This window comes from Nicotiana attenuata, chromosome 5, assembly GCF_001879085.1.
Source record: "Nicotiana attenuata strain UT chromosome 5, NIATTr2, whole genome shotgun sequence".
Classification (NCBI taxonomy): Eukaryota; Viridiplantae; Streptophyta; class Magnoliopsida; order Solanales; family Solanaceae; genus Nicotiana; species Nicotiana attenuata.
Genome location: NC_031993.1, coordinates 4,023,562 through 4,039,675, shown reverse-complemented (window position 1 = coordinate 4,039,675; position 16,114 = coordinate 4,023,562). Strand labels below are relative to the sequence as shown.

At 37.0% G+C, this 16,114-nt stretch overlaps 1 protein-coding gene across 1 annotated transcript; it reads right to left on the bottom strand.

Moving 5' to 3' along the window:
* LOC109226253 (em-like protein) lies at positions 11,773-12,581 on the bottom strand. The gene is made up of 2 exons (XM_019391043.1): positions 12,428-12,581; positions 11,773-12,191 (listed from the first exon to the last, which is right to left on the bottom strand). Exons 1-2 carry the CDS (start codon positions 12,540-12,542, stop codon positions 12,028-12,030), a joined length of 279 nt encoding a protein of 92 aa, XP_019246588.1. The 5' UTR covers positions 12,543-12,581; the 3' UTR covers positions 11,773-12,027.

Below are 16,114 nucleotides of genomic sequence, written 5' to 3'. Positions count from 1 at the left end.
AGAAATTAGGAATGAAATTGAGGGGTTAGGGCTTGGAAATTGGAGAGTTTAATTTGAGGATTTGAGGGACCATTTGATGTCGAATTTTGATGATTTTGGTATGTATAGACTCGTGAGTGAAAGGAGTTTCTAGTTTTGTGATTTTTGTCGGATTCCGAGACGTGGCCGGGTTTGGGTGAATTTCGGGATTTTGGTATAATTTGATAATTTTTTGTATGGAATTGGTTCATTGGTCTAGATTGATTGCATTGTATTGCTTTTGGTCAGACTCGGAACGTTTGGAGGCCGATTCCAGAGGCAAGAGTATCGCGGAGTAGGGATTTAACCGGTTTGAGGTAAGTAATGATTGTAAATATTGTCCTGAGGGTATGAAACCCCGGATTTCACATCGTTTCACTATTTTGAGGTGACGCACATGCTGGATGACGAGCGTGTGGGCGTGCACTGTTGGGGATTGTGACTTGATCCGTCCCGTAGCAACTATAAAGTTGCGTGTTTGACTGAAATTATATTATACTTATGTGTTTTAGAAAGAATTTCTATAATTTAGGCTGAATGCAATATTTGGGCCTACAGCGTTAAGGTATTAATCGCGGAATGGTATCGCTACCTACAGCGTGCTATTACCCGTCCCAACTATCAGTCCTGGAGGCTTTTAGGACTACTAATCCTAAAGGGAGGAAGCTTGGCTTTTCAGAGGTTTAGAAGGATAAAATTCTAAGGCGACAATCAAAAACACATAATACACTTAATGGGGAGATAAAGCAATTAAAGGCTCAAGTAGGCCTCCTCATTTAGAGAAACGAATTGTTTAGCACGTCTTACACATACTGTTTAGGTCCTTGATTAAAATTAGCGTAGGAAGAATTGATCTACCACATATTTCCAGATAGAGAGTCCGAATTAGTCCTGCTTAGATGTAGTTGCAGAAAAACTGACGGTTAATTAATTATCTAACTATCTATCTGCGTTAAACAGGGTCTATATGCATGATATCTATTAGTTCAAAGACGGGGGAAGAACGAACTGATTGCAAAAAATATTTAAGTTACAGTATCGTAAGTTCTGCGAGCACTTTAAACGAGTTACTACTGATTTTAAAGATGAGTGGGCAATTTCAGATTTTAATCGATTACTCCTATAGGCATGCTTTCTAGGTGTTACGAATCTTGTTATGCAGAGATCTTCTAAGCAGGTCATTATATGATTGGTTTATTTTAGGCCCTATAAGTGGAATTGCCTAATGACAGATGCACGTGCAAAAAATGCAGGAAAATCCTATAGGCATATTATCTACGTGATGTGCAGAATTTTAGCAGTGATTTTACATGGTATATATTGCGAAGTGCAGAAAACCTGTGAGCACGGTATCTAAGTGAAGAATGCAGCATTTTAAAGTATTAATCCTATAGACATGTTTTCTATGTGAAAATGCAGAATTGAGATAATATACACCCTATAGGCATGGTATCTACGTGAAAAATGCAGAATTGAGAAAGTATACACCCTATAGGCATGGTATCTACGTGAAAAATGCAGAATTGAGAAAGTATACACCCTATAGGCATGGTATCTACGTGAAAATGCAGAATTGAGAAAATATACACCCTATAGGAATTGAGATAATATACACCATATAGGCATGGTATCTACGTGAAAAATGCAGAATTGAGAAAGTATACACCCTATAGGCATGGTATCTACGTGAAAAATGCAGAATTGAGAAAATATACACCCTATGTGCATGGTATCTACCCATTTGGCATGCATTCTATACCATCCCTTTTCACTATGCCCCAGTAGTTATTACAAGGTTCATTACAAAGCTTATGACAGACCAAGTGAATCAAAAGAATAAATAAAAATACATCAGTGATCACATCTACATCTAATCAGCCTAATCCAGACTCAAAGTCTAATAATATGAGATAAACCAACTTCCAGGATCGGATTTTTCAAAGCCTTTCTCTTATCTGGGGTGTGTCAAAGTTCCAAGGAACTTCCAGAGTTCCAGGAAATGCTTACACCCCAAATATTATTGCAGAACAGATTATAGTGCAGTGTGGAAGGGCCAGCCCTTAAGTGTCCAAGTTCAAAGGGAACTCAAGGTCCCAAGGCAAGGCTCACAGGAGGGGGGCAGGACTTAAGGGTTTAGGAGTAAGTGTAAGTGCAATGAAAAGGAATTAGGGGGAGCCAGGGCAGGCTGGTGGTCATGCCCATCAACTGGAATGCTGGCACACCCCTGACCAGCTTGTCAACTTAAAAAATTAAAGAGTTAGGACCTTTTGAAGGTCAGGCTCAGCCTTGGACAGCAACTTGGATGCTGCCAAGCTATACCTTAACTCTATGCACATAAGGGAAATGGGGTTATGGGAGATTGAAAGAGGCTGGGGATCCAAAGGATCCAGTCTTAATCCATGACAACAACTTTGTATGTTGCCATGTCTTAAACTACAGCCCAAGCACATAAAGGGGAATGGGGATAATGATTCATTGCAGTAACAGATAGTCAAACATAAGTAATCATTTTAAACTGAACTCTATAAAGCAGTAAATTAGGCATGGGCATAAAAGCTTGTAAGTAAACACATTGGATTTTGATGCTTAAATCAAAAGTAGGACATACCAGTTCAGAAGAGCAAGTAGGAAGAAACAGTAGATTTAGGGAAGCCAAATTGCAATCAAGAAGTAAGAGTGTAAGTTTTAGAAGAGAGTTGTGATGATTAAAAATCGTGTGTGTGTTAATGAAAGAGCAGGGTATTTATAATTGCAAACAGGTGTAGCAAATAAGGCAAGAATCATAGTTTAGTAATAATTAAGGAACTATGTACCAATTAAAATCAATCGGCCTAAAGACTTCCTTTAATTAAGGAGTCCAAATTCAAACGGTAATGGGCAGAAGTTATTTAAGGAAGGAAATCAAGTAAATACCTCGTAAAAGGTAGAAAAATAAGGGTAAATACATGGTGGTACTTGATTTGTAAAACAAGGAAAGGGAACCAGTAAAGAATCCCATTGAAAGCCTTGCTTGAGTCAGAAAAGAGGTAAAAGGAAAGTTTTAATTTAGGGAATAATCAGTAACAATCAATTAAGCAACATTAAAGGAATTCAGAATCAATTAACAGTTGGCAAGACCTTTGAAAGAGAAGCTCTCTTATAAAACACATAGACATGTCAAGCAAGAGGGTTTCAAAATCACAAACGCAGAAAATGGTTCAAATTCAATTCATAAACTCGAAGGGAGTCTGAGAGGTCAAGGTTTCAAAGTAGAACCCTTGTCCAGACATAAAACCAAATTTAGCCAAAGAAAACCCCCAAATCCTAGGGTTTTTAAACTCGAATTTGATACAGAGATGAAGAGGCAAACTATCGAGATGAGCTCAGAGACCCTTTCAGAGTCTCATGAGAAGCATACAAGCACAATAGCAAGTAGAACATAGGAACCAGTACAGGAAACAAATTTCAAGAAAGCTTGAAAATTAAATGAGTTCAGGTAGTGTAAACTTAAAGAAACAGTCGATGAAACACATCTAGAAAGAATCCAGGCGAAGTCCGGTAAAGGAAAACAAAGGATCAAAACTCAGTAGGAAAACACAGTAGAGGAACACATAAGATAGACATGAGAGAACATGGTGAAAAAGCAGTATGAGATAGAACGGAGCATAATAAAATAAATTCCATAACAAGGCAAATATAAGAACACACGAAAGGCATGTGAGCCAGAAAAGAGTCAGTAAGAACATAGCAGGGATCGATTCACACCAAGAAAAGAGAAGAAGAAGAGTCAGAAACACTTTAAGGACTTTCCAGAAACCCTAATCGAAAAGAAGTGCTTTTTGAAAGAAAATCGGAAAAAGGTTTAAGAAACTTAAGCAACAGTGCAAACATGTAACAGATCTAAAATAATCGGAGAGAACCTCGATATTTAGGGTCCCAGATGAACCCTAGAGATGAGAAAGGCTTCGAAAATACCCGATCTAAGTCGGATAATGTCATAAACAGGCTCAAAAGACCAAGAGCCACCGGAGCAAGGCCGGAGATGGCCGGAATCTTCAAATCAGTGAAGGCCTGGGTGAAGACCCTTGAGGTCTGGCCTCGATCCTTCGAACAACAGGCATGCAGGAGCCATAGGAGGTGGGTATAGGTTGTCCATGGCCTGAGAAGCCATGGACGCCAGTGAAAACATGGTGGAACAAGGTAGGGGAGGCTAGGGTTCCGGGGAGCCTTGAGAGAATTTGGGAGGTGAAGAGAGTTCAAAGGCGGCACATCTGATAGAGTGAATTAGGGTTAAGGGGGGTATGGGAATTAAAAAGGAAAGAACGGATCATGGCCATTGATCAAAATGATCAACGGCTAGGATTAAAAGAGAAGCTGGGCGGGTCTGAAAATGGGTCGTGGGGTTTGGGTTAAAATTTGAAGTTGGGTCGTTTCATTAGGGTGGAATTGGGGGTTAAATTGAGGCTGTAATTGAAATAAAAATGGCTATGTGTTAAATAGCCAATTTTCCCCCTTTTATTTTATAAAAATAGTTAAAATGATTTTAAAAATAAATTAAAAGCATTGAACTAATTAATAATATATAAATATTGATCTAAAAATACTGGAAATGATTTTATAATTGTAAAATGTTGTTAATCGTAAAATAGGCTATAATTGCAATTATATGCAATTTAGCTTTAAAAATACCAAATAAATTTATAAAAATATGCAAAAATTACTTTAATTATATTTTGGTGTAAATACAAGAATAGAAATAAATTATTCACCAAAATGATAATTTTGGGAATAATTATTGGATTTTGTACTGCCAAAATAGACAATAATTGATTTTGAAAATCTTAAAAAATTAGGAAAAAATATCAAAACTCTTGAGCATGCTTATATATGCATACACATGCTATTTTGAAAGTATTTTGAGTGTAAAATACATAGGAAAAAATTGGGTATCAACAGGAGGCTATAGCACGTGAGTTGTCCGTGCAACACGTGAATTGTCCGTGCGGATTCTGATATATGATTATGAGAGGCCGAGGTCCTGATTGATTATGCTACGAGGTGGCTTGTTATAGCGCTTGGGCTGTAGGAGCCCCTCCGGAGTCTGCACACCCCCAGTGAGTGTGGGTACCCTGAGTGAGTGATATGATATTTTTCCCGAGGGGCTGTTCTTCATTTATGTTTTGCCCGAGGGGCTGTTCTTTATTTATGTCTGTTCTTGATTCATGTTATGCCCGAGGGGCTGTTCTTGATTCATTTTGTGCCCGAGGGGCTGTTTACGAGTGATTTTGAGGTATGCCCGAGGGGCTGTATATGAGTGACTGTGAGGTTTGCCGAGGGGCGGTTTATGATTCATGTTGCCCGAGGGGCTGTATACGAGCGATGTTTACCCGAGGAGCTATTTATGATTTTCATCACTTTTACTCTAAATTGCATTGAGCCTCTGTTGAAACTGTTGAAAAACATCTTCAAATGAATTTTACCGAAAATTGGATTTTAAACGAGATGATTTGACTCATATGCTAATTTGAAAACATGTTGTACTTACTGGGATTTCATGATGTGGATTTTATGTGTTTCCTACTGCTAAGTCTTTATTTACTTTTATTACTTACTGAGTTGGCGTACTCACATTACTCCCTACACCTTGTGTGCAGATCCAGGAGTTGCTGGACGTGCTAGTGATTGTTAACTTCATCCGTCGCGGATCTATTGGAGTTAGCCAGGTAACTGCATGACGATCGCAGCCATGCTCTTCTCCCTCCTATCTTCCTATAGATTGTTATTAGTTGTTTTCCAGACTGTACATGTATTAGTATTATCGGACAATCCTTGGTAGATGCTCATGACTAGTGACACCCCGATGTCGAGCTTTCTTTCCGCATTGTTATTTTGATTTAAACACTTTATGAAGGTTTATTGTTAAATAGCTTTGACTTTATCTTAAGAATGAAAATATTGATTGGTTTGGTAATGTGTCGGCTTGCCTAGTACCATGTTAGGAGCCATCGTCATTGTGTTTATCTATCGATCTCTGATCATCAAATGGCCTTCTATTGCACAGAAAAATACATAAGTGAATATATATATATATATATATATATATATATATATATATATATATATACACACACATATATAATGTGCTCCCCATCTATACGCAGTGTTACAAACCCCACATATGAAGTTATTTTTTGTGTGCACATTGTCATTGTGTTTATATCGATCTCTGATCAGCAAATGACCTTCTATTGCACAGAAACACGCAAGTGGAAGGTTTTGTGGAGGGGGTGGGGTTGGGCGGAAGATCTCGGGAGGTTGAATTTGTTTTGCGTGTGCCATATTGGACATAGTAAAATCAGAAGGGAAGAAATGTTGTGACCTTTTGGTTGTGTTGTGAGTGCGTGCTTTTCCCCAATTCAGCATATTTATAGGATGCCTCACTAAATTTTTATTATTGTTATTATGGAAATATAAGAATAGAATAAATGCAGAAAAAAAGGGTTCAACAATTAGATTACTCTGCTACATCATATTAACATTTATAGTATTGTATTTTATCCCATTTACTCTGCTACATCATAATAACATTTATAGTATTGTATTTTATCCCATAGTTGGGCACGTACAGATAACGTGCTAATTGCTATGCTCCTCTTTCTTTTCTTTTCTTTTTCTTAAATTCTAAACTCATCGAACAAATTCTCCAGCCACATATGAAAAAGGTGGTGAACAAGAATGATATATACCTTCGGCAGGTTGTTCCTGTGCTTCAAGACTTTTGCCACAAGTTTCACCTGGAACCACTGTATCTCCTTACCTTGCCCTTCGTTCTAGTTCTGCTCTTTCCTGCTTTGTTGCCATCTCTTCTTCTTACCCTTCTCCGCGCCCAAATCCAAATGAGTTGTAGTAATGTAAAGATCATTGAGATCAGTTAAAATCTTGACACTGCTATTGATAATCTTAAATTTTGCTATTAATTTATAGAGGGATCGGGCACTATGCGGTATGTATATCCAGGTAGACACGTGAAGATTGGCATGGCTATGATGAAGGAGGCTGACAAAACATCAGCAATGAGATTCGCCTCTGCGCCTAACCCTGCCAACAAAGTTGATTTTATTACTTTAACAAAATTGGAAGATCACATAGCAAAATGCATGATTTGCCACTTGCCTGAGCGACAAAATAGAAGCTATTAAGTTGTAGCCCACTTATCACTTTTCAACCCATTCATAATTTTACCTTATTAAGTTTGTTATCAAAATTGAAGAGACTCGTCATCAAATTCTGCTGATGATAGTAAGTTTCACAACAAAGTATGGACTAATACATACTCCCGCTTTTACAATTTAGATGACACATTTCGCTTATCGAGAGTCAATTTGACTAAACTTTAAAAAGGGGAGGAATAAAGTAAAGTCTTTTTATTTTAATCTTGTTTATTGTCCAAATGAATTAATTTAATCATTTGAAGGTTAATAAAGTACTTCAAATGCTAGTGCCGTAATGAACAGAAAACGTCCTCTTCAAGAGCACCGTAAACATAAGAGGGTCCTCTCTTATAAAATACTCACAGTAGAGTTGGTTCCGAAAGAATTTATGCCCGAAACCCAAATGCCATCGAAAAAAAAATACACCTGAAGCCTTGTATAATCCGACACAAAAAAGTAAACTTTGCAAAATTCTTAAACAAAAAGTATTTTTATATAACAAACGTGCCAAGCATTAAAAGTACAAGAGTACGAAAACAAAAGAAAAGGAAAGCAAAAAACTAAACTACTGCATCTCCAAAACTCAGGGGAAGAGAAGTATCTGAGCCCCCAGGAGAAGTAGGCGGATCTGATGCCGGCTCAGGATCTTGACCTTCGTCATTATCCTTTTCTAGTTCCTCCCCAATTCTCGAGAACTCGAAACAGAACCAGAAGAGTCAGTTGCATTATGTCGAGCCGGGAGGCACCTTCGGGAAGTTGACTCCAGCTCTTGGGCCTTGACGATCTCGGCATCAAAATGAATAACGCCGCTTTGGCCACTTCCAAGGTTTTTCTCCTCATGCTATACATTGAATATGTTTTCTCAACGGTGAGGAAATCCGTTCGACACTAGAGCTCTTATTTAAGCCGATCAACCTCGATCGGAAGGCTATCCCGCTCGGACCTCGCGGCCCTAAGGCTGAGATCAAGGTCACAAAAAGTGGAGATATGAACTTTATTGTGTTCCATGACCTTCTTAAACTTCTACTCCATCTGGGCACGCTTCTCCTCAACGGCAGCAGACTCTTCAGCTTTGGAGTTCAAAGCTGCCTCAAAATTATTCAATCTCTCAGTGGAGGCTGCTTCGCGCTCGGAAGTAGCAAGTACAACATTTTTCACCTCGGAACATTTAGCCTTGGCTTCTTGAAATTGTGTACTTAACTGGGAGGATTCATAGAGGGCCACCACTTCTTGCTCGCTCTGCTGCAACCAAGCCTCCAACTTATCGGCTTCGACAGCTTGCGCTTCCAGTGCTGGGAGGCGAGCAGCAATTTGATCCCGCTCGACCAACAGTTGATCCCGCTCGGACGTAAGTCTTTCTTAATAGAGGATCGACTTCTGAAGGCCCACGGATACAAGGAAGTTAGCCTGCAAAGCAAGAACTCAAATCAAAAATCATGTCATAACAAGACAAAAGGAAACAAAGGAACAAATATCATACCGCGACTGCGTTGTGCTTGTCATTGTTTATCATACACTCCCTTGAAAGAGAGTGTATTTTCTTCTTATCTTTATCTAGCAACGGCTTCGGGTAATTGACGAGTTCCACCGACCGGGACAGCAGACGGCACTCGGTAGAGACCGAGAGGGAGACGTTCTTCCTCCTCTGGGATCTGCAAAGGGGGCAAATAGTTGTGCCCCAAATTCCCATAGGTTGTGGATTGGGAGGAGGGACATCCTCATCTTGGGTGTCTACAGCCGAGGCAGGGTAATGTAGCAATTGGTGGTGATGAAGGTATGACCGACATGGAAGGAGATGAAGCTGATAGTGTTGTGGGATGAGAAGCAGCTGCAGCAAAGACAGAGCTGGTTGTAGGTTGCTCATCAACTGGAGACGGAAGAGGCCCGGTACTCAGCCCCATAATACCGGGAGCAGGAACTGGGGTTCGAAAGCGAGAATTGGCATTCTCCACTATATAACACTCTCCCTAGAGCGCTTGGACGTCGTCCTCGGTTGGTGTTATAAGCTCTTCAGATTGAGCATTCTATTAAGTTGATGAAGGTCGTTGTCTCCTCTGTTGGTAAGCCTCTTCATCACTAGCTTCCCCATCTTCATCAATCGTCATAGCGGTTGCGGCAGGCTGGGGTGCGGCATTCTTCACCTTTTTATTTTTGCCCTCGGCCGAGGAGAAACGCCACCTTTTTGGTTGTTTTTTCTCCGACCGGGGACTCTGAGAGGAAGAAACTACACCTAAAGTGAATCCGATGGCGCCTGTTCAGGTGAAGGGCTCCTTCAACAACCTCGCAGCCTCTACGGGAACAGCCAAAACATCCTCCTCGGGGACGGTAACAAATCCCTGCGGAAGACCTGAATTCGACGAAAAAAAAGGTTAACCAATTTCTTATATGCAAAAATGAGATGAAGACAAGATTAGTTTCGCGAATCAACTTGCCATGATTTTTGGCCTTCCACCCGTATTTGAAGGCCAGTTCTTCTCACCGGTGGTATTAGGCATGGTAATATCCAGAATCTTCTGGACCCACTAGTCCAAGCCTTCAACCCTGGGGTATCCACCGATTTGCTGAAATAGCGAAAAGTGAAGGATCAGTAACAGTATGCAATAACCTCTTATCAGAGAAAAGACGTTGAATTTACGAGTACGAGTTCATGACTCAGGGAAAGACGGAATTGTGGCCGGGATGATATACCCGGTGGCAATAATAATGAACCGCTCCATCCATCCATGGTTGTTGTCATCATCCATGCTAGTGGCAAAACATGGTGGTCACGTTTGCTAAAGTTTATTATTCACCCACAGAAAATCTTGGGGGAGTAGAGGTTCACCATGCGAGCCAAGGAGAGCTCTTCCCCCGTCTCCTGGCATAGCTTTCAAAGACAGGCTACCGTCTGCCACACAGACGGTCTCACTTGTGCCAAACAGACTTGATACCGATGGCAGAACTCCAGGATTATGGGGTCAAGTCCCCCGCTCAATGAGAATGAGCTCAAAGTGAAGGGGTACGTATAAAAATATGTAAAACCCTTCTTAGGGAAAGTTACTCACTCTACCAGATCGGGAGTGATGATGTTCAGATCATAGCAGCCACAATCCTCCTTCACAACAGGAATACTAGAAGGACGGATAAAAGAAGGGTACACTCCAACATCCAACATCCATGTACGAGAGTTTATAAAAGAAAACTTCTCTTCAAAATCCTTGGTTGTACTAAGCCTTATGGGAATGATGGTGTTCACCGTAGGAGGGGCAACATCATTGGTGCTTTATTTATTTTTTAGAGAACTTGAGTTCATTGAGGAGGAGGCCATGGTTAGCAGAAGGTAATAAGAGATCTTTGAAGAAGAAGATTAAAGAAGAGTGAAAGCAAGAAAGAGTTGAGTGCAAAGAAGTTGAGAGAGTTTCAAAAACTGTGAAGGGTAAAAGAAGAAGAATGAGACGTATAAGTAAAGGAATATGCAGCTAAAATCGTGACCATGATTACCTCGATAACCGGTAAAAGTATTGCTAAATCGTGGCATAACACGTGTTTAGGCAATTAAATGCAGAGAGACTGCGTTTAATCAAGCGCCAGAAACTTTTCAGAAGAGATCAGAAAACTTCTCGCCAAAAAATGTATCTTTACCAACTTCCCGATGACACAAAGATGCGCACCACGGGAAAGCAGAGAGACTATTTGTATAAGGTAAAATCGATTCATCATCAGCGAATAATATAGCGAACGTAGAATCAGAGACAGACAGAAAGCGAAGCAAGTAAAAACCGATATCGAGGACAGCAGCTTCGATAGGCACCGGGAAGACAGGAAGACCCCAAAGGAAATATTGCTAATAAAGACATTATCACCCGATGACATTCAATGCAGAATATTCTTTAGTATTAAATACACACTTCGTTATAAAAAATTTTGACATTCATAATCTCTCGTTACACATTCATCATTGATCCCCATAATTATCATTCAAGATCAAACTAAGAGAGGTTTGATCCTAGAACCTTGTTCCCTACATGCAACTATAAATAATGATTTCATTAGCTATTGTAAGGGACACGAATTTTTTAACAAACTTATGCTACACATTATTCTTGTTCCCTAGGTGCAACTTTAAATAATGACTTCAACAGCTATTGTAAGGGACACAAATTTTTTAATAAATTTATGCTACACATTATTCTAAGCTCAATAATATTTTATTTCCTATCTATTGATAAACTTATTATTGCCTTTTCCTGTCTATTGATAAACTTATTATTGCCTTCGAAAGCTCTCCTCCTAAAACCAAACTATTTATTATCTATAAACTATTATTTATTCCCTATAAACCACGTTACAAATTCTGTACAGTTTTACGAGGAAAAACTAATCATGAGCATACTACCCACCCTTGACCGCCATTCAAGAGCTAAGCAAGGGTGACGTAGAGTAGCATTTTTACTAAATTCCTCCGAATCCAATACTATCAACGTAAACATTTTATGCACAAAAATTTATTAAATTACTATAAATGATAAATCTAAAATCATAATTTTAATGAATCTTAAAAATTTAGAGTTTAAATTCCGAGAAATGACCATACAAACTCCTGTATTTGGATATCAAGCTCCGTCATAGCTAAAACAACATGATAACATTCATCTCAACATAGCATATGTAAGAAATTAACAAGCTGTTATGACACACACTCAGCCCCAAACCATAAACTAGGTGAAACTAGTAGCTACATACTTTAGTACAAGCTAGAACAACACCCCTTTATACATTAACCAAAGTTAGAATACTTGCATGCATTCAAGTATAGTATATATCATCATCAACTTCAAGTTCAGGTCTTGGTTTTGTACTTGGACTCGTCAATTGGGACGCCTTCCTCCTGGGCACGCTCTCCACCCGAGGCGCCACTCGAGCTGAAGCCTCCCTTGCGTCCCATCTCTTGGTACCCTTCCTCTCCTATCTGCTCCTTCCTCGTCTGCCCTCCTCTACTCCGCCCTATTATATTAAAAAATATCACATAAATTAAAACAAAATTAAAAAATTTAAGTTTCGGAAACAAAAGAAGTATCACATAGATTAAAACAAGAGGAAGTCTTTCTTAAAATTTTAGCAAATTCTACAACATATATATTTACGTTTCGTCCGTCCAAAATATACCGAATTCAATTATCATTTATACGAAACTCCATCCACATATGTAAAGTGATTATAGAGGCGAACAAGAATTATACCTTCGGCAAGGTGTTCCTGGGCCTCAAGACTTTTTCCACCAGTTCCACCTGGAACCACTGTCTCTCCTTCCTTTGCCTTTCGGTCTAGTTCTGCTCTTTCCTGCTCTGTTGCCATTTTTTCTTTTTTATTTCTCCAAGTGATTAATGATCTTTCGCTGTTCATTTATAGAGGGAGCTTAAGAGAGGATTACTATGTATATCCAAATTAACACGACATGGCGGTGTGTGGAGAATTTGCTTAAGACGTCAGCAATTGGAATGACACGTGGCTGTAAGGTGACAATTTGCTTCCACGCTGTCACGGAGATAAGCTTAGCTAAATCATAGAGTTTTCTTATCTGGATAGAGACCCCAAAATACCAAAGTATAAACTGGATGAAGACGATTTATGTACACCCTTTCGATTCTTGTCGTTCTAAATTTCTGAACCTTAATTTTTCATATACAGCCAAATTTTTCTATAATAGTTTTATTTATTTTAATATTTTTTGATTATTATAATAAAGTATTATTATACAGAATAAATATTATAACATAATATTAAAATCGATTTCAAAAAAATTTAATTTTTATTGTGAATGATTGATATATATATGAATTGTCATAGAGAAATCTGACCGTCATTGATATGTGTTAAGGTCACCGGATTCCACCTCCTCGGCCTATTATAATCCAAGTAACCTTTGAGCAGGCTAGTAACTCACCTATTTATAAATAAATTTAGTTTAACTTGATTAAATACAATTTAACTCGTCCATTTGACACCCTTATTTCTAACGAGGATATCAAAGAAAATATTTTCAGAAGTTGGCCAATTGAAATATTACCCAGTCCATCGTGATATAAGAACGGAAATTCATAACACAGAAACATCGATCAGAAGTTGTCTTCCCCGAAAGCAAGCTATAGCTGATTAATTTTCGGAGATTAAATGGTTGTCTTGATTTTGAAGCTAATACAAGAAGTAAGTATTGGTGATATTAGTAGCGGAGCCAGAACTTTTACTAAGTGGAGTAAAAATATAAATAAGTAGGCATGCAAAGAATCAAATGGAGTCAACATATAATATATACATACATAAATTTTAAAAATTTAACTTACCTACGCAATGTAATTTCCAGATGAAGGGGCATCAATTGACTACCCTCGCTAATGAGTGGCTCCGGCACCGGGTGATCTACGAATAAAAATACAACTTTTACATCAATCGAGATGGTAGCAGGGGCGGAGCTAGAGCTTCAACAACAGGTTCGACCAAACTCAGTAGTTTTAGTTCAAACTTTATATTTGTCTTAAAAATTTATGGAACTAATTTTAGGATACGCGCGATGCGCGTGAACCTTGTACGATGCATATAAAATTATAAAAAAAATATAAGCCTTAAGAATAAATTTTTTAAATATAAGCTCTTGAAAATGACAAATATTGAACCTATTTAGTAAAAAAAAAAAGTTGAGGCTAAGCATGAAACAACCAAGATGATTTTGAAAGTTTAGTGTTCTTTTACATTAGTTTCGTATTTAAATAATCGTCTAGATACCATGTATTCTAGACAAGTCAAATACATAAAGAAAATAATTAGCGATAAAAATATTGTGTAGATAAATAATAAAAAATTATCGCTAATCCTATTCAGTGACAAAATTAGTGACAGATTAATAAGAAAAATTGATCAGCTACACGATGAATTTCATAACTAATTTATGTTTTTAAAGTTAAATTATGCAATAAAATTTCTTAGTTATAATATTAATTTCGTTTTTAACATGAATTTTTATTGAGATAATTTAGGTATTTTTGTAAATTAAATTACGGTAATTCATTTTTTATCACAAATTAATTATTACTTTTTTCCAAAAATAATTACTCTTCCCTAAAACCTAATGCCGTAGAAAATTTTAAGAATAGAAATAAACGAATTTAACAACCAAGCTTCTAAAAAGATAATTTTCATTTAAATTTTAAAAACAACAAATAAATCATATGCAAGGAAAATAAAGAGGCAAAATTGGTCCTAATGATTAAACAAGGACAAAAAAACAGAAATGTTACACAAAGTAGTGAAGTTTCCTTGTTGGAAACTGACGAAAAAATTTACTCCTACTTTTTTGGTTCTTTTATTGTCTTAATATTTTGTATCCTTATTATGAGAAGATATCAAACACTAAATTAGTTTTAAAAAAAAATTAGTTGATTTAGAACTCTGAAATATAAGGAAAGTTTTCTGATTTATAATTTTATCCAATGTAAGACATATTTTTAAAGGGTAAAAAAGGCGAACGACATTTCGCTAAAGGTATTCGTGCTTTTAATATAGTATAGAAGATAGATAGATTGGTCACCTTTCTTGTACCATTTGCGCTTGAATTATAAAATATGAGTAACTTAAGCTGGCGTAATTATTAGTAATTATAATCATAAAATTAGGTAAAAATAATTTTGAATTGATATGAGTAGAATGTATAATAAATTTTTCTGTCAGAGACTGCAATAATCAAAATAACCTATACAACAAAAATTTTAAATAAGTCAATTTTGTAATGAAAATTATGAGACGTTATCATTCAAATATACAGGAACATCTATTATTACATAACTTCAAAAATACAGTAAATATTAAAAAATTTACCTCAAATCATAAGTAATTCTACCTTCACGGACAACACTATAAAAAATATCTTTTATAGAACTATTGAGCTCCTCCTTATTCTAAATGGCTTTGGTTTTAAAAGTCTAAAACATCAACGTAAGTAAAATTATTAATTAATAAGTAAAAGAATCCTAAATTTAAAGTGATGTTAATTGATGAATCCTAGACCTAATTTTCCTCTATAGGCTACGGTAGTTTTGGTAAAGCTAAAGAATCCTTAACCTAAGTAATGGAAAATAGAACGTCAATAGACCTTGAATAAAAGGTAGTTTCATGGTTTTCCAGGAAAAAAAATTGGTGAACGTATATCTAAACATGTCAAAGAACCTAAATCTAAGTAAAGAAACGACACGTCAATAAAACCTAATTGCCAACAGATTCTTAAACGTATAGTGAATCCTAATTGATAGCACAATTCTAAACATAAATAAAGAAAGTTGGAATAAAAAAAAAGAATAATAAAAATTGAATCCAAAACCAACACCGACACCAAAGAGATACAAAAGGGACAATAAACGCGTAGACTCCCGGTAAGGCAAGAATCCCAATTAGTATAAACTCTAAGGAAGTACCCGGCAATTTATTTATTTTTTCCCAAAAATATTAGTTATTACAATTATAATTATATCTAACATATAATACACTTACAAAGGGTAAAAAAGGCGAACGATATTTCGATAAGGTCTTCGTGCTTTTAATATAGTATAGATATAGATATAGATAGATAGGTACAAATTTTATTTTAGAACTCAGTAACCTAAAAATGACTAGAACCTCTATATGATAGGGAAACACGATCGTGATATAGGAAAGGCAGAGGACGAGAAAAAGGAGGTTATGGTTAATGTTAACAAGAAGAGATCTAAAAAAGAAAAAGAAAAGCTGAATAGACAAATGTGACGAGTGTAATAATCAACACATATATCCAAATCATGATGAATTTTTTATTTTTCCAAATCGTGAAATCTTTTACTAAAAAAAAAAAAAAACAGAAACAAAAAGCTGAAAAGGACTAAAAAAAATATATATAGCCCACA